Consider the following 26,910-nt stretch of genomic DNA (forward strand, 5'->3'; position numbering starts at 1 on the left):
TACAAACTTGTCCAGGCATAGCTTTCCCATAACCGGGCGGCACCTGCATATAAATGTCTTCATCAAGAAACCCATGTAAATAGGCGTTGTTGATATCAAGTTGATGCACGGGCCATGTGAAAGCAGCTGCAACGGTTAAGAAAACCCGAACAGTAACCAATTTAGCCACAGGAGAAAAGGTCTGGTTGTAATCCAAACCGAGCAATTGGTTATAACCCTTGGCGACAAGACGAGCCTTGTAGCGTTCGATGCTGCCATCTGCATTATACTTCACCCTGTAAATCCACTTACAACCAATAGGAGTGACATTAGGAGGTAAATCAGTGAGCACCCAAGTATTATTTTGTTCTAATGCAGTGAGTTCCTTATGCATGGCAGTTACCCAATTAATGTCATTTTTAGCTTGATTATAATTACAAGGTTCAATAATCTTGGATATTTGAGCAACAAAAGACAAATGAGAGGTAGAAAAATGGATATGAGAACCGTTGGTTGAATCAGTGACAAAATCGGTTAACCATGGAGGTGGATTGCGAGACCGAGTACTTCTCCGTAATACTGGTTCAGAAACAATAGGTACAATTGCCAAACCGTCGCCGGAACCAACCTCAGCTATCGAATCACTACCAGAACCAACCTCAACCGTCAAATGTGGCTGCTGAATGATATCAGGCGGACCACTTTCTGGATGTTCAATCAAATCAGGAGGCAGTGATATTATGTCAGCGATCGGTAAAGGAGCAGTAGAGGGAAAAGTGGAAATAGGGACATCCTGATCTATAATACATTTAGGCAAAACAAAATCTGTGATACTGTCAGGTTTAGAATGATGAAATGGGAACACATCTTCAAAGAAAAACACATCCCGAGAACTGAAAAGAGCTTTGGTGTGCAAATTATAAAGTTTATATGCTTTTTGCTGCTGAGCATAACCAAGTAAAACACAAGGAGAAGCCCGAGGATCAAACTTTCGCTTGTGTGGTAAAGTATTGGTAGCAAAACACAAACAACCCACAGTTCGAAAATAACTATAATCAACAGATTTGCCATGTAATCTTTCATAGGGTGTTTGCCAATTAAGATTTTCGGAGGGTAACCTATTAGCAATATGAGTAGCAGTCAACAATAATTCAGACCAAAAGGAAGATGGAAGCTTAGATTGATAAAGTAAAGCTCTGGCAATATTCAAAAGAGTGCGATGCTTTCGTTCAACAACTCCGTTTTGCTGCGGAGTGTGAACACAAGACCGTTGATGTAAAGTGCCCTTTTCTTGAAAAAATGAATTGCAAGCAAAATTAATGAACTCAGTGCCATTATCCGATAGTATTATTTTGATAGTCTTGCCATAATGCGTGAACACATATTGAAAATAAGACTTTAGAGCTGTCAATACCTGATCCTTACTTTTCAACATATATGTCCAGCAAAACCGACTGAAATCATCAACAATCGTCAACATATATACAGCATTAGTGACAGATTTTAACTGATAAGGGCCCCATAAATCCACATGAATGAGATAAAAAATATCCATAATAGTGATTGTGCTAGTTGGAAACGGCAAACGAGTTTGTTTTGCAATGGGACAAATTGGATACATCAAATCAGCATAATCATATTGAGAAATTCCAGGAACATGTTTCAATCTTTTATGTGCTATATGCCCCAAACGAGCATGCCACAGCATTGCTAAATGCCTATCGTGATTATTACAACTAGCAGCAGAAAAACAACTACTGCGTTTATTAAAAGAATCACTTGTCAAAAAATAAAGGTCTTCAATAACCCTTCCTTCTCCCAACACCTTCTTAGTCAGTAAATCCTGGAATACACAATGTTCATGAAATGAGTGGACCGACAAACGGCAAGTTCTAGTGACCAAACTGACGGACATGAGATTGCAATTAAATGAGGGAACATATAAGACATTGTACAAAGTTATTCGATCATTTAATTTTATATTCCCTATATGTGTCACTGATCTGGTAGAATTGTCAGGTAACCGAATGGTTTTAGGTGGTTTTAGCTCAATCACTTGATCATAAAAGGACAGCTTAGGTGTGATGTGATCAGTTGCTCCAGAATCAATTATCCAATTATCCTTGCAATTAAAATCAATGCCAAAAATAACAGAATTAAGTAACGTACCTGCGAAGTTCACATTTCTGATATTCCCATCATCTTGATCAGCAAAGCCACCCTTGGACCTGAGAAACTTTTGGAACTCTTGCTGTAAATAATCAGAGACAATGTTATTAGCATTGGGTACATCATTTCCTTTCTGATTCTGACTATGTTGTTGTAGTGGAGACTCTGCTTCTGCAATCTGTGAAACATTATTAGCAGCATAATACTTGTGCACGTCCACCCCCCTACTCTTCTGTAACTCAATAAACCAGTCAGGATATCCATGAATAGAGAAGCAATCATCAATCTTGTGCCCTCCTGTTTTGCAGTTGGTGCAATACTCCTTCTTCCTATCCTCTTTTCTGGTGTATGATGAATTTCTGCCACTGTTCTTAATTTTATTTCTATTTTCGGAATAACTACTGCTACCCCTTCTCGCCATCATAACTGCTGCCGTTTCAGTGGATGTGATATTGCTGGTCTATACTTCCCTTTGTTTCTCTACACTCATCACCATGGAATAGGCTTTGTTAATCGATGGAAGAGGATCTTGCAGCAACACTTGATTCTTCACGTTATCATATTCATCCCCTAAACCCATCAAAAATTGCATAAGCCTACGATTGTTATCATAATCAGTGATAGCTGTACCAACCTCACAACATACTGGTAAAGGTGCTAAACATAAAAGCTCATCCCACTTCTTCTTAAGCTTTGTATAATACTCTTGTACAGTATCATCTCCTTGCTTGTAACTGGCGATCTCCCTTTCAATTTGATAGATCATCGGTCCATTACTCTCACCATATCGTTGCTTTAACTCATCCCACAAAGCTTTTGCGTTTTTGCAGAAAACAAACGCATCAGATATATCTTTGGCCATGGCGTTTAGCAACCATGAAACCACCATACTATCTGCAGTCAACCATTTATCATAATCGGCCGACCCAGATTCAGGTGCTTTGATCTTCCCATCAATAAAACCCAGCTTCTTCTTTGCTCTTAAAGCAATCTGAACTGATCTGCTCCAAGAGAGATAATTTGGTCCTCTCAAAGGTACACTCACAAGGCTGAATCCAGGCGCCTCTGAACCATGAGTATGATATGGATCATCCTTAGTTGATTTGGTGTTGATCGCAGCAATGATCTTCGCCAGATCTTCTGGAGACATCATCGTCTCGATTGTAAATTTTCTAACTTATGTAATTTTCTCAATTTCAGGCAATTGAAACAAGGTTTCGATTAATACAATTACCACGGCTCTGATACCATGATAAGGATTAAAGAAGCCAGCAACAATGGAACACAGAGTGTTTACAGGAGATGCCGTTTTGGGATAGCATTCCCGAATCTCATACTGTTTATTCATATATCTGTGTTAGTATTTATACAAGAACTGAACCAATCACAGAGTTGTGTGAGTTGGCATTCTGTTAGAGTCTAGACTAAACTAACATGCCTGTGAGGATACAAAATACAATATATACACTTTACATAATTTTCTAAGAAAACCATTAAATTTAAATAATAATTATTGGTTAATACAAAAGGTAAATATAGAAAAAAATTTATTACTCCTTGAAGTCACAAATATAATAAATATTTTAAAATAAAATATTTTTTTAAATGTAATAAGTAATACGAAACTGAGGCATTCCTCTCATATGTTTTTCAACGTGAGATTCACATGACGTTGTCATTCCAACAATTTATTATACTCCAAAATAATAATAATAATAAAGCTGGTCATGGTCCAAGCAAGGTTGCTCTTATTTCACGGGGTCGACTCCATAAATCGAAGCTCGAACAAATTCTTATTTTCTGACCTCACTTCAATGCAACTCTATGTTAATGGGTGTAATTCAAGACATTAAAAGCGTAATTAAGCAGTGGAGTGGCAAAGCACGTGCAATCACACAGTCTAGAAAGATAAAGCTTTAGCTTTTTTTGTTTTTTTATGGGATTCAACTGGTCCTTTCTTTTTTTTTTTTCTTTTTTTTTAAACCATCCGTATTCGAATTTTATTATTAGAATGATCTAATTCAATTTAAAATTTAATCACAGTTAAGATTTTTCGCCCATTTTTACTGGTATATTTAATGGAAATAAAATACGAGAGCTCTTTCCATATGTCTAGTTTGCACTGCTAATTCAGTCACAATACGTATATACAGTCTATTCTTTATTTAATGTGAATGAGATGATATATAAAGTTGGTCTTTTTGAGGTTCCCTGAGACAAAGGTAGAATCCAGTACCCCACAAAAAATTGAAGAAATCTTTTCTTTAATGCATATTCTCTTGTATTATTAGCTCAATCTTGTGTTTAGTCTTATCCATCTCCCAAATCTTTTCTTTAAAGCTTTACCTTTTTTTGTTTTTTTAAATGGGATTCAATTAGTCCTTTCTTTCTTTTTCTTTTTTTAAACCATCAGTGTTTGAATCTTATTATCAGGACATTCTAATTCAATTCGAAACTTAATCACAGTTAAGGTTTTTTGTCCATTATTACAGGTGTATTTAGCGGAAATGAAACACGAAAGCTCTTCTCATATGTCTAATTTATGCTATCAATTGAGTCAAAATACGTAGATATAGTCTATTCTTTCTTTAATGCGAATGAGATGATATATAAAGTTGGTCTTTTTGAGGTTCCCTGAGACAAAGGTAGAATCCAGTACCCCACAAAAAATGAAGAAATCTTTTTATCACCCTGCTGGTTTTCTATTTACTAAAGCTAATTATGCATATTCTCTTGTATTATTAGCTCCATCTTGTGTTTAGTCTTGTCAATCTCCCAAAACTCCTTAATTATGGGGTTATGAGAAAACAGTTGGAAAGCTTGTCGTTTCTTCACCAAAATATTAAATTTTAGCTGTTAACGCTAATGAAAGTTATTTGTAAAATTATAATTTGGAAATTTTAAATGGAGAAATAAATTAATATCCCATCAATTCTTTTTATTGTAAAAAATTTTATTCGTTCATTTTTTTTTTTAGAGGAAAATATTTAATACGAGATGAGATTGGAATTCTAATATATATTTTTGAGATAATTTCATCTTACCTAATAAATTAATATATAAAAATGACTACTTAATATTGATTCCTACATCTATAGAATCCATTTTTCATTTTCCATCAAAGATGGTAGAATTTGGAATAAAGACAAAACAAATATTTTCCCTATAAATTCAACATGACAAGCAATCAATGAAAAATTAAAATAAATAAATAAATGAAATAAAAGTAAAATTAGTGACACTTGTTCAATTGTGTTTCCTTCAAGACAAAAGATAGTTAGACTTAGACAAACCAATTTATAGTTGATCAAAATTGGCAGTTAATAATTGTATTGTTGTAGTTTCTGACTTTCATGTCAACTCTCAACAAATCATAGTAAATTCTATTTATCTTGCCAATGAATAAATGAGGAGACATGATCCACTCCTTTGGGGCTGAGAAAAGAGGAAAGCTGCCTTCTTCAAGCAACCCTCTACACCTCTACAATGGAGTCATTGACTCATATAATAGTGTTGCTTTTCTTTTGAAGAACTTATTATTTATATTTCTTGAAAAATTATAATATTGTAATAATTAAGGTCTTCAAAATTGTGGTATTACTGTACTTTACTAGTAAGGTAGTGTTCGGCAACAACTTTTAAGTAGCTTTTAGCGTTTTGAAAATACTATTTTTTATAATATTTAGTAACATAGCGTTTGACCTAACTTTTAGAGGTAAGCTAGTATTTTATAAAACATTAGTCTATATAACAGCTGTGTTCGACAATAAACTTTTTAAGTAGCCAATCAAAATGCTAACGCTATAAAATAGCGTTTGAACTAACTTTTAAAGGTTAAGGTAACATTTTATAAAAAATTAACTCTTATAATGTTTAGCTTTTAGTATTTTATGAAAAACTAATCAAACAGCTAAAAGCTAATAATTATCAGAATAGTTAACTTTATCAAACAGACCCAACGTCAACTCAAATATTTAATAGCTAAACATTACTAAAACAGTTAACAACTAATTTTACCGAACCGATCCTAAATAAATATTATTTTTTATCTAAAAAAAATATTTGTCTTCACTTTCTTCTAATTTTTTTTCTCATTGTAATGCATATAGTGTCTTGTTCGTTTTGCGGGAAATGAAAATGACCCTATGGGCATCTTAATGAGAGTGAAAGCAAATTAAGGGCAGTAAGTTAATAACGTCCAAAAGGAGGAGTAGAAACATGTCTATAAATTATGGCAAAACGCCAATAAGAAATTGAATTGGAAGTGTTTGGTATTTTGTGAAGTGATAAACAAAATTGCCAAAATTTCTGACGGTTGGCTTTGGTGATCTTTGTTTGACTCTTTCGAAAGTTGCGTTTGCTCTTCCTTTTCAAGAAACATTATACGGGTAATGGGCTGCTGTGCCAACTTCCATTTCCCACCTATTCCGTCTGCAGTTTCTTTACAAGCTTTTGACATAAAGAAAATGACGCGTGTCCTTGGAGCTTTTCTTTTTTACCACATTTTGTTCTTTACCTTTACTTTTTCTTAGCAGTTGATATTGTACACCAATTTCTACATTTTTTAGTATTTCTTTCATATTAAATCTTTTCCTCAATTTACTCTTATTTAATATAAATAAGAGTAAAACTGAAAAATAATTATTTATCACTTCTTAAATACTTAAATTGTATTATATTTTGAAACTATAATTTAGTTAATATCAATGGAATATATGAAGAAAACCAATTTAACAACATAGTCAAAATTTGGCGATTCTTTCTTTTACTTTGAGAGTAAGAAAAGATTGGGATATTAAGAGATCCAAGAATAAAGAAAAAAGGTGCTCTTTTTTTGATTTAATAAAAGAAATAAAGAAATAAAAAAAGTGAGACTTTTCTAATATTCAAATCTTGGTTACTGTAATGAAGTGAATTGTCCACCAAACAAAGCAAATCTCAGATCTTTAATCTTGGCAGCATTAAGCATTAATCATAATTAAATGGATTTTGCTTAATAATAATAATTATTATTATAATAATGATGGGGGTAAGTAAAGCTGCCACAATCAATTTGATTAAAAAGGTGAAAATAACAGATCAAGGAAAAAAGAAAGAACATAAGAATGATGACAGTGAATTCCCATGTCTGCACAATCCTAGATCTAAAATTCCAGAATTCAATTGAGTATAGCTCTGTAAAAATTTCTACTGTCCTTACAACTCTTTATAACCATATTTTCTTTTCCAGAACGCCAACACCAAAACAAGAAGAAAGTGATAAGCAACAGGAAGCTAAGCCAAGTACAACATACAAAACGACAACATATATAAAAACAGTACCAAACTCAATTCAGTGGCTTGCTGCCAATAAAGCCAACGGCAAATCTATTGCCAGTATTGAGTTTCATATAAGGTCCAAAATATATTGAGAGAAGGTGGTCAGATTAATTTTTGTCCACCGTGGACTTGTATTTTATTCTAAACACGTCTTACACACTCTCGTCTAAACATAATATTTAGATAAAAAATTTTAACAGATGTAATTTTAGATTTCAAATCTCTAATTTTACAGATAAAATTCAAAATACTATTCTCGAATGTTGTGTTAATTAAGTGTGAAAATGATGTTAGTTTATCCCAATCATCAAACTATCGATTTGTTCATCATATATAATGTATGTATATATATTATATATATTAATGATAATTGCTGGGCCATGAAAATAGTTAAGTTGTATTATTTTGGTCTAATCTCCCTATACGAAGAGAGTAGAGCTAGTCAAATTTCAAGCGGTGGAGCAATCAATGAACAATAGAATAAAAAATGAATCATCATAAAAATGTCAATAATGATGATGTGAAGCAATGTAAGTAGCAAAGGGCCATCTCGGACCACCCCACTACCACCATAATGGTGCTACTCATTATTCATAACACTGTAAAAATAATCTAACGATTCCTAAAACGGAAATTCTAACCATTTTGCTTTTTTCATAATTAATTCTTTCCATTTCTATTTCAATTATGTTAGGTATTTTTTTTTTTCAATTGCATTACGTTAAATTTATTTATTTATTTTTAACTAAATAAGGGGGACGAGCAAAAATAAAAAAAGCTTGCTTGATACAAATATGCAGCTCGACAAACATTTTGCTGTAATTCTTTTTCTTTTTTGATATTAAGGAAGAGAATTCAAACATGAGTTTATGTCCAAGTTTTATATGTACATATTCTTAATTGAACAGATCTATACTAAATTGATAACTTCTCGAAATGGGAATATAAGTTGTTGTAATTTTTTGGCCTATTACGAGGAATCATTTAATTTAGTTCGAGATTTAGTGATAATTAAAGTTTTTCACTTCTCTCTGCGGGTGTGTTTAGCAAAGATTGAATTCGATAGTCTTCTCGTATGTGCAGTCTGCGATGCCAATTGAGTCATATATTATGGACATAAACTGTTTTCATTTAATATATAATTAAGTTAATTTAAAGCTTTGCTATAATTCATCTCAGTACTGCAGCCATAAAAATGTTATGGTAACGTTAACCGGTCTTTGCTATAAAAAAAATGCCAAAGGAATCCTGAAGGCCGCTGATTGACCTAAGCTTTCACACAGTAACATCAGCATGTTACCAAAAACAGGATGATAATAATAACAGTGAAAAATAATAATAAAGAAAAGCGGGATTATTTGTAAAGTCAATCTAACAGAGATAATATATTATAGACTATGAAGCACTGCTAACTTTGTAACTCCACCTGGATGTTCTTTAGTAAAGATGCTATTCTTGTCCCCATCTAATTTCGTTCTTTCTCTTGTTCCTTAAATGTAAGCACAGGCAAGAAAATGATCAAGAAAGCAATTATTCATTATTCACAGAAATTATTAAACAATGGACTCTTCTTTCTTACTTAATTTATTCCTTCCTAAGGCATTTTGGTAGTGTGGAGAGAAGTTTTGTTTGGTGAGCTGTGTATCTCTGTATTCGCTGCTACATTCTTATATTTTATCAATTTCCTTCACATGGCTTCATAAATCTCAGTTACTTTACTTACGTCTTCCTTTTTCTCTTTCTTTGAGAGTGTGTGTATTTTTTTCTGCAAGAGAGATATCATGTGGGTTTACTCTGAAAAATCATGAGCTTTCAAAGAAATAGAATTCTTGCACTTAATCTTTTACTTCTTGTAGTTAAATCTTTTGGGCTTAACACAGATGGTATTCTTTTACTTTCTTTCAAATTCTCTATTCTTGATGACCCTCTTCATGTTCTTCAAACCTGGAATTTCTATGACGAAACTCCATGTTCTTGGAATGGAGTTTCTTGTAGTTTAGACAATTCTTTCCCTCATGTTACTGGTTTATCTCTTCCAAATTCACAGCTTCTTGGTTCCATCCCTGCCGATCTTGGCATGATTCAAAATCTTCGAAATCTTGATCTATCCAACAATTCTTTAAATGGGTCTTTGCCTCTTTCCCTTTTTAACGCAACCCAGCTTCGGTTTCTTGATTTATCTAATAATTTGATTTCTGGTGTTTTACCAGAGACTATAGGTCGGTTACAAAATCTTGACTTTCTTAACCTATCTGATAATGCTTTGGCGGGAAATTTACCTGCTAGTCTTTCTACTATTTATAATCTAACTGTTCTTTCTTTAAAGAACAATTATTTCTTTGGTGTTTTGCCTGCTGGATTTAGAGCTGTTGAAGTTTTAGACCTTTCTTCAAATCTAATTAATGGATCTTTACCTAAAGATTTTGGTGGTGATAGTCTTAGTTACTTGAATTTGTCTTATAACAAGCTTTCTGGTTCAATTCCAGCAGAATTTGCCTCTCAAATTCCAGGTAATGCCACTATTGATCTTTCATTTAATAATTTAAGTGGGGAAATTCCAGATTCTAGAATTTTCTTGAATCAACAAGGAAGTTCTTTTACTGGAAATCCTGATCTCTGCGGCGATCCATTAAGAAACAAATGTCCAATTCCTTCTTCACCATCTTCTCTTCCAAATGTATCTTCTCCTACTTCTCCTCCTGCAATTGCTGCAATTCCAAGAACTATAGCTTCTAGCCCTGCCGCCGGTAACAGACAGGTAGGTTCTCAAGGACTTAGGCGAGGAACCATAGTAGGCATCGTAGTGGGTGACATATTAGGAGTTGTTATTCTCGGTATGATTATCTTTTACGTATATAAATTAAAGAAGAAGAAAAGAAAGAACGTTGAAACGACAATCAAGGACGAGGCTAATAGTGCAAAAGACGACACTTGGTCTTCTTCTTCTTCAGAATCAAGGGGGTTTACAAGATGGTCATGTCTACTCAAGAGAGGAGATAATGAAGAAGAATCAGATTCCTCTAGTTGCGATAATGATTTGGAAGATCCAAAACGTCAAGAAAATCAACGGCCACAAGAGCAAGAACAAAATAAAAGAGGTACATTAATGACGGTCGACGGTGAAAAAGACTTGGAGCTTGAAACTTTACTTAAAGCATCAGCTTACATACTGGGTGCTACTGGTTCGAGTATAATGTACAAGGCTGTGCTCGAAGATGGGACTGCACTTGCGGTTCGTAGAATAGGTGAAAGCCATGTGGAGCGATTCAGGGACTTTGAAACCCAGGTCCGGGTCATTGCCAAGCTGGTGCATCCAAATCTGGTTCGAATTCGTGGCTTCTACTGGGGTGTTGATGAGAAGCTCGTTATTTATGATTTTGTCCCTAATGGCAGCCTTGCCAATGCCCGTTACAGTGAGTTCTTCTCTCTCTTTTCATCATATTTTTTTATTATTAATTTATTTATTTTTTTCCCAGTTGAATTATGTGTGCGCTCGTTAGTAGATTGATACTGTGTTTGCTAGCATGCGCTGGTGAGCAAGGACTTTGACGGTGGAGTAGGTGCAACTGAAACCTTTGTTTTTAATGCATGAGGGCAGTCAACTGTCTGATGATGCGGTCGTATAATGTTAGCGTTAACCCCACGGTATTCGATAGCGACTGGCGTCACTACCCGTAGTTCCAGAATAGATCAAATTTCCCCACCGCAAGTGACTCGCCCTTGTTATTTTAAGTCGGGTCATTTGGTCATCTACCGGCTAACTTGCGTCTTATGTATATTTTATTTTGTAGGGAAAGCTAGCTCCTCGCCCTGCCATTTACCATGGGAGACCAGGCTCAAGATTGCGAAAGGAGTAGCCCGTGGACTCTCATTTCTGCATGACAAGAAGAACGTCCATGGAAACTTGAAGCCCAGTAATATTCTTTTGGGTTCTGATATGGAGCCCAGAATTGGAGATTTTGGGCTTGAAAAGCTTGTGACTGGTGATTCAAGCTACAAATCCAGTGGCTCGACCAGAAATTTTGGGAGTAAAAGGTCCACGGCCTCACGTGATAGCTTCCAAGATATTTCACTTGGGCCCAGCCCAAGCCCAAGTCCAAGTTCAATTGGAGGCCTATCGCCTTACCATGCTCCTGAGTCGCTTAGGAGTCTAAAGCCCAATCCAAAATGGGATGTGTATTCATTTGGGGTTATATTATTAGAGCTACTAACAGGGAAAGTGATAGTTGTGGATGAGTTGGGCCAAGGAAATAATGGGCTTGCAGTTGACGATAAGAACCGTGCCATGAGGATGGCAGATGTGGCGATTCGAGCTGACGTGGAAGGAAAAGAGGAGGCCTTGTTGGCTTGCTTCAAGTTAGGGTATAATTGTGCTTCTCCAATCCCTCAAAAAAGACCAACAATGAAAGAAGCCTTACAAGTCCTTGAGAAAATCCCATTTTCATTTTCCTCTTCCTCGTCATACTTATATGGTCGGTAACTAAGGTGGTAAATGGATGTCTCGGCTCGATAAAGATATATCTATTCAAGTTTGAAAAACCAAATTCAAGCTTCATTGGTTAAGCTTTTCAAATGAACTCCAAGTAGCTTTTTTTGAATCAAATTTCGAGCAATTCACCTTACGTTCAACTTCCTTCATTTACAATCTTATTCAATAATGATAAAATTGGATTAGCAGCTTTGTAAAGCGATTGTGTGTACTATTTTAACTTATAGACTCTTAATTGTTTCGATGTTTGAGGGCCAATTGTGTGATAATTTTATACGTGACTAATTTTTAATTTCACTAATTTTGAGCTTGGCCATTCTTATTTTCATTTACATTGATTTATAGCATGATTATAATTTTTTTTTTATATTTTCTCATATTATGGTTTAACTATTTTGTGCCTGTGATGAAGTTAATTGGACTAACATGGAGAATGATTTGTTTTTAATTAGAATGGGGGATGAAACCGAATAACTTATTTATCTAAACCAAACAGATCCTACTCTATCAACCTCCAATAACACATGAACTGAAGGAGTATCCAATACATGTTCACCTTGCTGTCACAGAAGCGCTATCGTAGCCTCTTAGATATAAGTCTTGTGTAGATTGTGAAGTTGTGTGAAGAGATGGGAATCTAAAAAGATCTCACAGCTTACATATGTAAATGTTTATAGTGTGAGATGTCTTTAATTCAAATAAATTGGACATTGGAGGGAAACTCTGGAGAGAAAATAAATTTATTGCTTGCTTATATTAAAACTCATTTTTTAATTTTTTATTATTTATATAAAATTTCTTTTAACTGTTGTTTAAAAGAAACGTTTATCTAATAGACGCAACTGTCTATTGAAGGTTTATTTATGTTAAAACTTAGTATTTTATTTAATTTATCCTTAAATAAAAAAATACATAAATTATTTTATGGTACAATATAGGTTACGGAGGCAAAACGAGTCAAAACGGAAAAATGTCTGCATATGGAAATTTATAGACTACTTGGATTTTTAATTAAAATATGGTTAAAGTACTTCCTGAATTATTTAAAATACTTTTGAGTTGGTTTAGAGTAACGATATCATTAGGTCCGTTTTGACAATTTTGAAATTTTTAAGTTTTTAGCTCAAAACTCATTTTGGGGCCCATATATTTGGGTTGGACAGTCCATTTAGCCTTATTTTGGATCACTATAACTTGCAGTGACAATAAGGTAGAAAATGAAGAGTCAAGTTGAAGAGCTATCCATTTTAATTATTGTTTTAATTTTCATTTATTTACTTTATACACCCCTACTCTGTAAAATTGAATTGGCTATAGAGAGATTGAATTTTGTATAATTTCAGATTAATAAAAGTGAGGTTTATGCCTTTTTTTTATCTTTATACATAAAGTATTTGTTTGGATTGTAATTGATTTGTTCAGTTGCTATTCGGATTCAATTCCTATTTCTTATGTTTTTGAACATCTAATTAAAATTGAGTTTATACGGATATTATGAGATTTTCTCTTTTAAGTTTTTTTAAGTTGAATTCTTAAATATAAGAATAAATCAAAATCATGATCGCTTGATGGTTAATTTTGCTAATCAAATTGATGGATTTTAAGTTCCATCCTAATCTTGGGTTCCCGTATCATTTTAGTTTATTGTCAATGGCTATAATTAGTCTCGATAGCTGGTGTTTGGCAATTGTGATTAAAGATGATGGTAACACCGAAATGCAACGGTAATTAAAAATTGATGGTAATATCGTATGTTTATGTGTTTATATATATCTTTTCGTAATAGTGAATCTGTCAAAATTTAGAAAATGATTTATTTGTTTTAAATTTTTTTTAGAGAAAATTACTTTGCTTGAAGATGATTTAATTTTCTATTTAAAAAATATTTTCCATTTAATTTATTTTTCTGAACATGTGATATAAAAAAATTTTGCCAAAAAACGGAGCCAATTAAAAGTTTTGCCAAAAACTGATTGTCAGAGCCCAGCTAACATCGGGCTGGGCCCTTTAAGCCTTAACACATATCCGAAACAGGATCTTTGAACCCTACCCGCATTACCCGGATATGACAACGGCTCTCTCGGTTTGTCCCATTTTTGAATTGAAAAAGCGCCCGCTCTTCTCCCACTTTAAATTCTTTCTCTTTACGTCCCTCTGCCCCACAAGGAGCGTTTGCTTTCTCTCTCTGGAACGTAGAGTCTTAGAGATATAGAAGCATCAAACATATAGTCATAAACTCAAAACAGAGCAAATCGGAAATCGGAGATGGCGACGCATATAGGGATGATGGATCCGGCTTATTTTGTTGGCAGATCGGAGATTCTCTCCTGGATTAACTCCAATCTCCGACTCAATCTATCCAAAGTCGAAGAGGTTTTCACTTATTCCTGCCTTTGAGATTTCTTCCTTGCTCTTGTTTAACCTAATTTCTCAATTATAGGGAAGAATTTCTAATTTACGTGGTTTGTATCTGTGAATTTTAGGCTTGCTCCGGTGCGGTACATTGCCAGCTAATGGACGCGGTTCATCCAGGAATTGTTCCTATGCACAAGGTCAATTTCGATGCAAAGAGCGAGTATGAAATGATCCAGAACTACAAGGTTCTTCAAGATGTCTTCAATAAACTCAAGATCACTAAGGTTTGTGACATTTGTGCGTTTCTGGGACTCTGTTTGTGACATGATTTTTGTTTTTGTTTTTTTTGTTTTTTTTGTTTTTTGTTTTTTTTTTTTTTTTTGCTGATTTTGGAATTTGGTTTCGTGTGTGTGTGTGTGTTTGTCGTGTTTTTAGCACATTGAAGTCAATAAGCTTATAAAGGGAAGACCGCTTGATAATCTGGAGTTCATGCAGTGGATGAAGCATTACTGCGATTCTGTTAATGGAGGCGTTGTTAAGTAAGTTTCGCTTTGAGACCTTTACTGACTTATCCTGAATTCCTGACTTTGATTTTTGCTCATCAAGTTGTAAATTCTTTCTTCATCGTATAGCTTTATTTTTCTCTTATAGTTTCTTATTGTCTGTCAATTTGAAGCAAAGCTATTGCCAGATAATGTAATTTTGCGACATTGACTTCATTGCTGATCTTACAAAAGTTTTTGCTGCGTAATGTGTATGCAGTACTGACAGTAGAATTAATATGTTTTTGCTGGATAAGTTGATTGTTTCCTGTTATGCTAGATTACCTTAATGTCTCAATCTCTCATTGATTTACTTCCTTCTGTGGTTAGTTACAATCCATTGGAAAGGAGAGAGGCATGCAAGGGAGGGAAAGAATCTAGCAGGAAATGTCTACCATCTCAATCATCAGCCAAGAGTTCAACAGCTGCCCCCAAAGCACAGTCTTCCCACAGTGGTAGAAGAAACGACGTGTCCTCTGTGAATACAAATCAATCTGTGAAGAATTCAAAACCACCACCTCCTAGTTCAGTGCCTCAATACGATGAACAGGTAAAAATTATTGAAGAAATGAAATCATTTCCTTACTGATGGCTTCTATGCTCTAATACTACTTGATATGCAGATCACAGAATTGAAGCTGTCAGTGGATAGTCTTGAAAAGGAGAGGGACTTCTACTTTGCAAAGCTGAGAGATATTGAGATTTTGTGCCAGAGTCCTGAGATCGAAAACCTACCTGTACTATTCAGACATTTTGGAAAAATTTCAATACCTAAAACATTGTTCGACTATATCACCATTTGCTAATATGTGATATAATGTTTGTTCTCTGCAGGTTGTTGCTGCAATAAAAAGTATCCTGTATGCAACAGACGATAATGCATCAGTTGTTGCAGAAGCTCAAGCCATGATATCTCTTCAACAGAAAGAAACAAAGCTTTTAAGTCCGATAATGGAGATCTCATCAAAAGAAAAGATGAATTCAGAATCTCAAAAACGAAAAAACATTGTCAATTTCGATCTTGATACTACTGGCATAACAACATTGTCACCGAGGCAAAGGCTTTCTGATGCTACTGATGTCCATTGCAGTGGGTCACCTCTTATGACTTACTGACTGTATTTCCAATTTGAAGCTGTGTAGTTCTACTTAGATCTACTTCACCAAATAGTTTCCTTCAAATATATTTCTCTTGCATCTATATTACTTTGATGTTGCAATGTGTAATTCAAAAAATTTTGGTAAGGATATGGATTCTCAATTACTTGGCCTGGATACATTTTAAAAGCGCTCTCTGGTTATTTTTAGACCATGAATTCTCGAGTTGGTTGATTATCTTTGAATGGATATAAAAACCCACCAAATCTTTCCTTTCAAGATCGTTCATTTGTTAGATCTTTTTAATTCCCAGGCATCAGCGTAATTTTTTGGATACATATACAATAATGGGGTGACAGGTGGAGAAGTTTACACGATATAAGGGCCTCCAATGGCTAACCAATGGTCTCCCTGAAGACCAAATATTGAATGGTTAATCCTTCTTTAAACAAGAAACATTAAATATGGGTATTTTACCTAATTATACATCTATTATATAAAACCTACGCAATTCCACTTTAACCCTAATCAAATTAATAATTTCTGACTTCCAACATGAATGCACAAGCCAGAAAGGTACCAATTAACCTTATTTCTTATATATTAGTAATTATTAGCAAAGAAACATAACTATTTTTAAAGTAGTTTCTTCAGCTTTCTTGATAAAACTTTGTTATGATGCCAGGATACTAATGAACAAGGTGAAATGGAAAAAACGATTGAAACTGTTGATTGTCGGTCATCGGCCGGACAAGGACAAGAGGTGAGGAATGTGCAGGTGATTCATCAGCCCCATCAAAATGAGAATTTAAATACAAGCGGTGGTGTTTTGACTAAGGCAGCAAATTCTGTTGCATCTACCCTTCAGTCTGCACAGTTTGTTATCTCCAAAAAATGAAAAGCTGAAGTTCTTTTTAAATTAATTGTATCATATTTATCGAGTTTTGATCAAATCCTCTATCAATTTTTGTTTGTGAATGGTATTTGTAAAAAAAAAAAAAAAGTCACTTTTTTTTTTTTTTTTTTTTTTTTTTTGGTTCCTGAATGATGGTGTATCAATAGCTTATAGCTAGATTTAACTATTGGCTAAAAACATGAAATTTTAATTCTTGAATTTTCTTTCTTAGTTTATTTCATGCAAAGCTATTAGTGCCTTGTTTAACCTAATGAATATAAAACAAGTCTTTAATTTCAATTTCAAACTTTTAGCATTTCAAAGAGATGCAACAATTGATACATAAGTAAATTTAAATAAAATCAATCAGGCGTGATTTAGTTGATTTCTTCACTTATATGAGAAAAAATGAAAGGTCTTGAATTTGAATTTTTTTAAACCTATTAACGGGCCAGGCTTACCCATTAACTGACATGGAGCCCCATTTATATTCTTTTTGCAGCCCAACTTGGGAACTGTATCAAGAAACCATCCGCATCCAGCCCCATGTCAATAGCACGCAGCTAAAAGTCCCTGTCAAAGAAGAGAATAGCTAATATCCACTACACCGAAAGCAGAACAAAAATAATTCTCTTTATTCTTCTACATCCTTCACAAGAATCCTATTCCGTTGCATCTGTATACTTTAACTAATATCTCTAGTTGCTTATAAAATATGCTGGCAAACTCTTCTTTTCTTTTCAATAGTCTTGGTAAATTTTTGAACTTTTATTTCAATTTTCCCTCATAGCTTGATTTGAAGTAGGAGTAGAAATGGGTTTGGCAATATCTAGGCTCATGAAAATGCTATTTGCAAGGAAAGAAATGAGGATTCTGATGGTGGGTTTAGATGCAGCTGGTAAAACAACTATACTCTATAAGTTGAAGCTTGGGGAGATTGTTACTACCATACCTACCATTGGTAATCTCTTGTTCTTACTACAGTCAATTATTGCAATTCCAATTTCCAAATGATAATTTTAGTATTGGTTGATTCATTTTGATGGGTCAGGGTTCAATGTTGAAACTGTTGAATACAAGAATGTTAGCTTCACTGTCTGGGATGTTGGAGGACAGGACAAGGTAAATTAATTACAAGTTGATCTCTAAACTGAATGTTCGGTAATTTACAAACAAAATTTTTCCAGAATTATGCAAATAATTAATAAGCTTAACTATCACAAAAGAGAAAGCTGATTCTTTCTAATCTTTGGATGAATAGATTCGACCGTTGTGGAGACATTACTTTCAAAACACGCAAGGCCTTATCTTTGTGGTGGATAGCAATGACAGGGAAAGGATTACAGAAGCCAGAGATGAGCTTCATCGTATGCTGAGTGAGGTACTTTTTTTATTCTATTAATTCACTTCTATATAAGAAAATTCCACTAAACAAGCAAATTAAGTAAGAGTTTGTCTATCATTAAGATCGAAACAACAGTTTTGAAGTATCTTTAATATGATAATTGTTATTCTAATTAGCGTTAATTGTGGAGGAGAATTTTATAAATTTATACTCAATCATGCAGGATGAACTACGGGATTCAACCCTTCTTGTATTTGCAAACAAGCAAGATCTTCCAAATGCGATGACTGTTTCAGAAATTACTGATAAACTTGGTCTGCACTCTCTGCGCCAACGCCGTTGGTAAGCATCAATATTCATTCAAACAAAACAATTCTTCATCCTCCTTTATAACTGATAAAAATATTATCTAAGCTTTACTTGGTGATAATGGAAATTGTATGGTGTGTGTGTATATATATATATATATATATATATATATATAGGTACATTCAGGCTACTTGTGCTACTTCTGGCCAAGGACTCTATGAGGGTCTTGATTGGCTGTCCAGCAATATCTCTAGCAAGGCAAGTTAATCATACATATAAGTTCAGTATGTTTATGAAACTAATAATTACATAGCTCAAACAATTATCTTTTTGTTGGTTTACAGGCATAATTGAAGCAGCCATGGAAAGCTTTGAGTACTTGTGATGACTTCCATCACTTTAGAGAAAAGAAAAGAAGCAGAATAACTAGAATTTTACATATTAATTATTTAGGTATAATGTTTTTGAACAAACTAAAATATTAGTTCCATACATGTAATAAAGAAAGACCAAAGCTTTATGTTTTTCTTTAGCTTGTAAAACTGAATGGAAGGTTTCCCTCCATTGCAAACAACAGGAAAATATTTTCTTGCCGTCTGCAAGTAGACAGGAAACATTTTTTTCCTGTGGTTTCATATAAGAAGAAAACTTTTCCCTTGACTATATGAACACATTTTTTTTCCTGTGGTTTGCAATATTGATGGAAATGGGAAATTAGAAATAGAAAAGCCTCTGAAACCTTATTTACTGTATTTATCAGATATCAATTTAATACCAGAATCAAACAACAGCACTGGTAGGGTGAGCTATCACAGGTTGTTCCCTGGATACCTTAATTTTTCTGCTCTAAACTGTTGTTCGTTTAAATGCAAGGTATTTATTGTATGCAGCTACCAATGATGGTAAAAAAGAAAATGTGACAATTTAATAACTACAGAATAGTCAATGCAGGTCAAAGGACCTTCATTTCTAATATGACAAATTCTGGTCTGGTACAATTTGATCAGACTGATTACTTTTTTTTTTCTTTGCAGGATTTGTAGTCCAGGTAAAATTATGGATTGAATTCTAGTTAATGCAAAATTTGAATCTACCCAATAATATTCCATGTGCTTTTTTTATATCTGTCGTTTAAAGTTTTTGTAAACAAATTAAGAAAAATAATAAATAAACTAAATTTTAACGAAAATAGAGATCAAACTTTTTGGAAAGACAGTAACTCACGTGATTTAAGTAATTTAAGATAGAATTTAAGTTTAACATGACTATTAATATTACCGGTGATAGAAGGTAAATCCAGAAATAAAATATTTAATGAAGCATTGAATCATAAAACGTCACTTATTTAAAAATAAATAAATAAAAAAACTCGTAAATATGTATAATTTTTGGTAGGTAAGGTAAGATAATTGTTGTGGATGGAGATAATTATTGAGGCTGAGGCAACAATGAAGTACCTAAATGTTTAATGATCTACCTAAATATTGGTTGTATCAAAATATGAGCAATTCAATGCTTTTTGTTGCTACGTAGGCACACAAGACAAACAGTTTACCAAATGAGTTAGTTGATACTCAATGCTTTTCAATCACAATAAATAACAATTTAGAGAGTGTTTACTTATTATCTGCTGTCTAAGAAAATATATATATATATTTTTTTTTAAATGTGTTCACTTGCTACTAATAAGAAATCATATTTTAATTTAAGAACTCACAAATATTATTCTTAATTTTCATAATTAAAAGAAATAAAACATTATAAAAATAAGTTTAGAATTTTTTTAATTTTTTTTTGAATTTTTATTATTGATTATTTATAATAATAATAATATCAAAAACTATCAATTTTTAATATTTTTAAAAAATAAAAGATGTAACATATTTTTAATATAAATTAATTATATATAAAAGCATGATATAATTTTTTATGTTATTTAAATATTTTTATTTATTCAATGAAAATATTTTATTGAAAATTTTATTTATAGATATTATAATTTTAATTATGAAAAATATCATTTTTAAAAAATAGAAAATAATTGGAGAACATGGCATTTCTTGCGTTTTCCAAATCTTAATTAAATTTTGAAAAACTGACTAATTTGAACACAAAATTTTATTTTTCAGTTTTCTTCAAAAAAATTTCAAGAAAACTATTCTAATTTTCTATAAATAAACACACCCTTATAATTCTAATTATTTATATAGAAATAAATTTATTTCTAATATTATTAAGAAGAAATTTTGTATCTAAGGAATTATAAATGTTTAGTAAGTTTTTCAATCAATAGCTGATATCTAGTAGAAATCTCAGTCAATTATTGATTCAATCAGCTACCAGCTAATTTGTATTTCTATTTTAGGACTTATAAAAATAATTATTAATAAAATTATTTATTTTTAAATTAATTTTTCATCATTTTATTTATAATTATTTAAAAATAATAGTTTTATATTAAATGTTACTTAAAAATTTTTTAATTAATATTTTTATTAAATAATACATTAAAATATAAAATAAATATATTTACCTTAAAAAATTTTTTAAATATATATTTTCTGCATCATTAATATATAAAAAAAAAAAATCTTAAATTGCTATCAAAATTTCACCGAACAACCACGTTCGTCGCGATAGCTAACTGCTTATCTGCTATGGCAAGTGTTCATTATGCATTGGTAAAAAATGTTGACATTATGCATTTCACACAAGTGTTCATTTTTTTTTAGTGGGTACACCCAAACTACACATGTGAAACCCTTTTTCTTTACTTTGTTTTTTCTTTAGGTCACTTTTTGATTTGTGATTTGTCTCTTAATTCTAGTAAGTGAAACTTAGAATCAGGTGGGGTCTTTCTAGTGATGTCCAATTCCATAACATGATGAGACCTCTCAAAACATTGACACCAAAAACACTGGACATAGCTAATGAAGGTAGGAGAGAAGTTTCTTCCCTAAAAAGGGACTAGAGCATCTTCATATATGGCTCATCACAGTAAGGTTTTGAATACCTTAGAATTTTTTCTTGCACCATAACAGATTTGTCTGCCCTTTTTCACCCCCTTTTTACATAATTATTTTACTTTGAATGGACTTTTAACTCATAAGGGCAGTTGCAGGGATGAACCCAATAGCAGAACAAATTTCTCAGTTGTTCTGCAAAATCTGCAAATTTTTCCTCTTTCTGATTCAGCATAATATAAGAAACAAGAAAGTACTAATCTTTTGACAATTTCTCCAAGAACATGTCAAATACAAGGCTTTCTCTAGCTGTTTTCAACAACTCCTGTTTTTTTTTTTTTTTTTTCCTTTTTTCCAGTTCACTTCTCCCTCATGTGTACTTTACTTAACCGTATTCTTTTATCCACATTCACCCTTTAACCTGTTATGCATTTTCTTGTTTTTACACATTAAGAAAGATTTTTTTTTCTTTTTCCCATGCATATCATATTAAAGCAAGTGAGGACAAGCGAGTGATATAAGAAAGATTTATTTCTTACAGTGATTTACTGATCCATATCTTTGCCTGTAGAATCTTTGAAAGAAAATTTTGCTCAGTTTATGTTAAAAGATTGCCAAAGGTTCATACATACCACATGAGAAACATGGCAGAATCATCAAATAAGTTAATAGGTTCTAAATGTTGAAGACTGCACACAGAGCATTCATTAAGTGTAGGCAGAGCATATCATGTTCAGGTAAATTTTGCAGAAACACATTATTTTTATTTCTGAGATTTGAAAACCAATTCACGAGGCTCATAAATATACATGTTCATTAGTAGAATTAAATGTGAATCTTCTTTTCGCTTTAATTTTTTGTTTTTTGAAATGATCATTTTGGAAATGCATCTGGCTCTGGCTGGAATGCTCCTTTCCTGAACATTGCAAGCAACTTGCAGGTCATAACTCATAATTGCCCACTCTAATGCTAGAGATGTACTATTTTCTACAATAGTAATTTCTTTTCCACTGAAAATATTTGAAAGGGAGGAAGCTATAAGGATTTGAATTCCTAACTTACTGCACTGTAGAAGAGACATTTGACCATTGGGCTATTAGCTTAATAATTGTCATCAGTCTTTATTCAGGGGCTAAAAAGGAAATTCCTAGAAAAAATTATTTCGAACTGCATCTATGAAGACCAGCAGCCAAACTCCAAAACAAAAAAGAGCTTTTTTTTTTTTTCTTCTCTCTGGTAGAACATCCTAATGATAAAGGCTTGACATTTAGAAAGTTTAAGGTTTAAATCCAGCTCGAATTGAGAAAAGGAGATTTTTATAAAAGCCATCAATGAATTTACACTTGAATTTCAAATTACTTGGAAACAAATAAATGCTCGAACTATTTAAAATCAGAGTTACTATCACATGATTCTAGAATTATTACTGGATGGGGCCAATTGTCTGACTGTTGCATTGATGACCTTTCCTCTCCCTTCTCTGTCTCTCTCTCACGAATTATGTTGCCAAGGCATTATTATGCCTGTTAATGGCCAAATTATTTACTACACCAAAGTTATAAAGCAAAAAAACAAGAATAGGACCACAGTAATGTCCTTCACATAGCCAAGGGGCGCACTCAAACTCAGTATCTACTTTCAATTTCTCCACTACTCTCCTCCATTTGTTCTTTTCAGGTTTTGGTAGTTTAAAAAACAGCATACACCAGAAAACCTATTTTTCCTCATTGTCCTTTCCGATACCTTTTTCTTCCATTACTATTTTCCAAGATTCACTTTTTTATGCAAATAATTCATGTAACCATTGCCTTGAAACCTGAAAAATCATCTAGCTACATAGAAAAAGGCTTATACATCTCATATTTGCGGGGTTTGTGGGCAGTTCAAGGAACAAAGATCCACCCAAAAACCAACACTTGCTCTTTCTCCTTCCCCCTGTAAGCAATGCAGTCCAGGAACTTTCACTTTCAACATACTATGACCATATAGACAAAGAATGCCAAAAGTAATGTCTACAAGTAATAAGCTGAACCACACACTAAGGTAGATCCTTATTCAATTACTGGATATATGGAAATTCAGACAAACAGTTCTGTGCATATTTGATAGGATATCCCTAAAGAAAAATCAGAGCAGAGTCCACCGGACCAGTTGACTAGTTCTGCTAATAAAAAATGGGGGCTTGTTCTGCTGATGAAAAACGGGGATCAAAGGAGCTCAAGTCAGCAAACCATTTTTTTGTGAACAACTTTCAACTAAACTCACCAGATATTTGGTATAGCATAGCATGCCTTGACAAGTGACATCATACATAATAATCTTCAATCCTATTATTTGAATAAATTAAAGGTTTATCTCTAACTGTTCATAGGGAAAATGAGACAGACTATTACCTAAACATTAGGATATAGATAAATGTTGTTGGCTAAACACAAACATTAAGGGAGGAAGGAAGCAAAAAGTCCCAAAGGCAGAAAGTTATGTCTACCTAAAGAACTTTGGTTGTTGGTTAGTTAAGACTTTTGCCTTGTGGTTTGACATTGTTGAAAGACATCACTGATACTATAATATTTTAGATATTATGGGTTTTGAATTCCCATCAACTCTATATCTTTGCTGTTCCTATAGAAAGAAGTCAACAACTCTTTTATAATTTGTAATTTTCCGTCCATTGTCCAAACTCTACTAAAGTCAAGGCCCTTTCTTTCAATTAAGGCAACTAAGGACTTCAGATGTCCGACTCTAGCTATGGCTGATGAGATGGGTAAATGACCAGCAACAACATCAGTAGACAACATCTCAAGCTTAGTTCAACAATGAACCATGTTATATAAGTAGAACAATCATCTGAATGTGCAGGAAGAAATGACATTATGGTGAATTTTAATTTTCTGTCTGAGAACAAGTAAATTTCAAATATTAGGCAAGAAATGTATTGGTAATGCAAGAAACACAAAAAGGTTGCGCCTCAAGAACAGCATTGAGTGACTAATATGCAAAATAGAGAAATGTATGACATGTTTTCTAATAGACAATAGAAGTAATAATTAATGAGGACTACTAAGCACGTCCACAAACATACGATTCAGTGAGGGCAACCGCATCTGCTGATCCTGGACCCTGTTCCTTTTGAACCGAGGCACTGATGATGGTGAGACTGTTGATGACACAGCCCATGAGTCATTTGAGCTATCACAGCTGAAATATGCATCAATAACACCACTCGGACTGCTGGGTATCCATGAATGTTTGCGCTTACTACTTGAATTCTGGCTGCCTGATAGCTCCAAAATGTGCTTGTAACACTCTTTGACTTTGTCCTGTTGCAATATAGTAGACAATAATTAACCCACTAACTATAAAGCCAGAAGTCGCATACAGCATGATATCCAAGACCCGATAGAAATGAAGGAAACAAGTTAACAAGGGACAGACCTCACTAATTTTGATCACAGCCATAAGCTGATTCTGGTATTCCACTTGATTACATGCCTCAACCTCCTTAATAACATGCAACATAATTGCAGTAGCAAATATAGAAGGAAGATAACTCGTGAATCTTGAATCTGAAACCAAAATCCAAATGTTGGAAACTAATTAAGGATACAAGTTGGATAGTTTAATAACGGTCCCTGTTCTTTGCATTCAATATTTGCTTCTACAAGTAAATTCAGATACTGGCAACTAAATAAATATCAAATAGCTATTCAATTGCTTACCAGCGATGACAGAGAGAAGTAAACGCTCACACCTCCTCAAAAATTCCCAATGTAAGTGGTTCTTTAGACCAAGCCTCCTTATAATGTGATCAAAGAAAGAAATTGGAGTCACAGGATTCATCCTCCATTGAAGAGTAGAGAGCACCAGAAGCTCCATTCTCTTCATAGTCTTAGCTTCAAAAACATATTTTGATTCCTCCACCTAAAACCCAAACACACACACATACACACACAGACAAGAAAAAAAGATGGCAAGTCAAATAAATAGTTCCATAAATATTCAAGCAAGGCATTTTAACAAACACTGCGATTGCGAATTTTTGCAAAACATACTTGCAAGTCCAGAAGAAGAGGCACTTGGGTTTCCTCCACTTTAGCAGCCAGAGACAAACAAGCGACTGCAGCAAGTTGGCCCATCCAAGGCTTATCTCTTGGAAACTTTAAAGTTGAAATAAACCTATCAAAGTAGTTCACAGCAAGAACACTAGTCAAAGCAGTGAATCCATAATGTGCTTTCACCCTCAAAACCCAATCAATAGCCTCTTTACGAGCAACCATTGAAGACCCATCAGAAAATATGTTATGAAAATCAAAATGGGTGTCTTTTTCTTTAGAGATTAGAGCCAATAACTCATTATCTTCCCAAAACAAGTCTTGTTCAAGCAAAAGAAAAGAAAAAGGCGACTCCTTTTTCACAATCTGACCACGAATTTCACTACAAACACAGTCTTCCTCTTCAATAATGCCTTCCTCTTCACAATATAATCCATCAAGAACCAATGCTGGGCTTGAAGGCTGACGATTCTCTTCTTCTTGCAAAGCCATCTTCTTCGAAGAAGAAGAGATTCAATCCTCTTCTCATTATACCATCTAAAAAAATAAAATCTCAAACTCCTTGCATATTACCATACACTCCTTTCTTTTCTTTTCTTTCTCTCTCTAGAGTCTACTGATAGAGAGAGCAGATACAGATAGAAAACGAGACAGATGGAGTATGCAAGTGAAGAGTTTTTATCTGAGAAGGTCTTCACGCCTGTCCTTTTTCCCTTTTCTTTTCTTTTCTTTTTCTTTTTCTCCTGAATTCCTTCTTTTCTTTTATACTACTTTGCTGCTATTTAAATTTTTTAAAACTATTTATTTATTATTTATTATTCTAAGCGACCGTTTGGCGCGATAGAAATTACACCGCACAGAAAAGGCACAGTCATCGAGAGCTTTTTCCCGAGAAAATGAAATCTCTCTGCGTATATATATATATATATATATGAGCTAAAAATTGAATTGGTCTATTTATTTAATTTATTTAATTAAAATAAATATTAAGTTTCTCTTTCTCAGCAATAGGTTGATACGTATCGGACAAACGCGTATATTTTTTAGACAAAAGCTACGAAAGCTTATTGTGACCATACGTATTTATAACATCAAACTCTGAGACGAGCGCGTGCCTTACAACTTTCTTTTGAGTAGTGAATTTGTTTTACACGCGCTCTATTTTAGTATATTTATATTTTCTTATACTACATGAAAATAAATATTTTTTTCATCCATATAATATGTAATTAAAATTAGGTTGATTTACTTATCTCATATTAGTAGCACGGACTTCACATGGATGATAGCACACATTAGCAGTATTTATCAATTTGGATCGACTGATTTTTCTCATTTTTCAGGTTATTTTTATAATTTATTCCCAGCTAATTTATCGCTAAAATATTTAAATTT

At 33.3% G+C, this 26,910-nt stretch overlaps 5 protein-coding genes across 6 annotated transcripts; 4 read left to right on the forward strand and 1 right to left on the reverse strand.

Annotated features, from left to right (window-relative positions):
- The first annotated feature begins 8,878 nt into the window (after nt 1–8,878).
- LOC105639769 (putative LRR receptor-like serine/threonine-protein kinase At4g37250) lies at nt 8,879–12,257 on the forward strand. Its single transcript, XM_012223919.4, has 2 exons — nt 8,879–10,880; nt 11,259–12,257. Exons 1-2 carry the CDS (start codon nt 9,272–9,274, stop codon nt 11,945–11,947), a joined length of 2,298 nt encoding a protein of 765 aa, XP_012079309.1. The 5' UTR covers nt 8,879–9,271; the 3' UTR covers nt 11,948–12,257.
- Nucleotides 12,258–14,098: 1,841 nt separating this feature from the next.
- EB1C (end binding protein 1C) lies at nt 14,099–16,117 on the forward strand. The gene is made up of 6 exons (XM_012223918.4): nt 14,099–14,329; nt 14,440–14,595; nt 14,747–14,850; nt 15,184–15,403; nt 15,477–15,590; nt 15,688–16,117. Exons 1-6 carry the CDS (start codon nt 14,222–14,224, stop codon nt 15,967–15,969), a joined length of 984 nt encoding a protein of 327 aa, XP_012079308.1. The 5' UTR covers nt 14,099–14,221; the 3' UTR covers nt 15,970–16,117.
- A 281-nt stretch (nt 16,118–16,398) lies between these two features.
- On the forward strand, nt 16,399–16,964 carry LOC149497899 (uncharacterized). Its single transcript, XM_089718661.1, has 2 exons — nt 16,399–16,527; nt 16,637–16,964. The coding sequence occupies exons 1-2, from the start codon at nt 16,507–16,509 to the stop codon at nt 16,847–16,849; spliced, it is 234 nt and encodes a 77-aa protein (XP_089574787.1). The 5' UTR covers nt 16,399–16,506; the 3' UTR covers nt 16,850–16,964.
- Nucleotides 16,965–17,511: 547 nt separating this feature from the next.
- Nucleotides 17,512–19,027, forward strand: LOC105639767 (ADP-ribosylation factor 1). Of its 2 annotated transcripts, XM_089719802.1 has the most exons (6): nt 17,513–17,807; nt 17,898–17,968; nt 18,108–18,227; nt 18,415–18,533; nt 18,677–18,758; nt 18,845–19,027. In XM_089719802.1, exons 1-6 carry the CDS (start codon nt 17,660–17,662, stop codon nt 18,848–18,850), a joined length of 546 nt encoding a protein of 181 aa, XP_089575928.1. In that variant the 5' UTR covers nt 17,513–17,659; the 3' UTR covers nt 18,851–19,027. The 2 variants fall into 2 exon arrangements, with proteins under 2 accessions (XP_089575927.1, XP_089575928.1); XM_089719801.1 differs by lacking the exon at nt 18,845–19,027 and having other exon boundaries at nt 17,512–17,807; nt 18,677–18,767.
- A 5,284-nt stretch (nt 19,028–24,311) lies between these two features.
- On the reverse strand, nt 24,312–26,155 carry CYCD3;2 (CYCLIN D3;2). Its single transcript, XM_012223915.4, has 4 exons — nt 25,516–26,155; nt 25,183–25,384; nt 24,899–25,029; nt 24,312–24,783 (listed from the first exon to the last, which is right to left on the reverse strand). Exons 1-4 carry the CDS (start codon nt 26,005–26,007, stop codon nt 24,511–24,513), a joined length of 1,098 nt encoding a protein of 365 aa, XP_012079305.1. The 5' UTR covers nt 26,008–26,155; the 3' UTR covers nt 24,312–24,510.
- Between the last annotated feature and the right edge of the window lie 755 nt (nt 26,156–26,910).

Source organism: Jatropha curcas, chromosome 3 (genome assembly GCF_041381405.1).
Source record: "Jatropha curcas cultivar XTBG-Jc1 chromosome 3, XTBG_Jcur_1.0, whole genome shotgun sequence".
NCBI classification, from domain to species: Eukaryota; Viridiplantae; Streptophyta; class Magnoliopsida; order Malpighiales; family Euphorbiaceae; genus Jatropha; species Jatropha curcas.

Excerpts from the sequence above, each read along its gene's own strand:
- LOC105639769 (XM_012223919.4), top strand. The coding sequence starts at position 9,272 with ATGAGCTTTCAAAGAAATAGAATTCTTGCACTTAATCTTTTACTTCTT. Across the intron at positions 10,881-11,258 it reads CCTTGCCAATGCCCGTTACA|GGAAAGCTAGCTCCTCGCCC; the intron begins GTGAGTTCTTCT and ends TTTATTTTGTAG.
- EB1C (XM_012223918.4), top strand. The coding sequence starts at position 14,222 with ATGGCGACGCATATAGGGATGATGGATCCGGCTTATTTTGTTGGCAGA. Across the intron at positions 14,851-15,183 it reads GTTAATGGAGGCGTTGTTAA|TTACAATCCATTGGAAAGGA; the intron begins GTAAGTTTCGCT and ends TTCTGTGGTTAG. Across the intron at positions 15,404-15,476 it reads TGCCTCAATACGATGAACAG|ATCACAGAATTGAAGCTGTC; the intron begins GTAAAAATTATT and ends CTTGATATGCAG.
- LOC149497899 (XM_089718661.1), top strand. The coding sequence starts at position 16,507 with ATGAATGCACAAGCCAGAAAG. Across the intron at positions 16,528-16,636 it reads TGAATGCACAAGCCAGAAAG|GATACTAATGAACAAGGTGA; the intron begins GTACCAATTAAC and ends TTATGATGCCAG.
- LOC105639767 (XM_089719801.1), top strand. The coding sequence starts at position 17,660 with ATGGGTTTGGCAATATCTAGGCTCATGAAAATGCTATTTGCAAGGAAA. Across the intron at positions 17,969-18,107 it reads ATGTTGGAGGACAGGACAAG|ATTCGACCGTTGTGGAGACA; the intron begins GTAAATTAATTA and ends TTGGATGAATAG. Across the intron at positions 18,228-18,414 it reads TTCATCGTATGCTGAGTGAG|GATGAACTACGGGATTCAAC; the intron begins GTACTTTTTTTA and ends TCAATCATGCAG.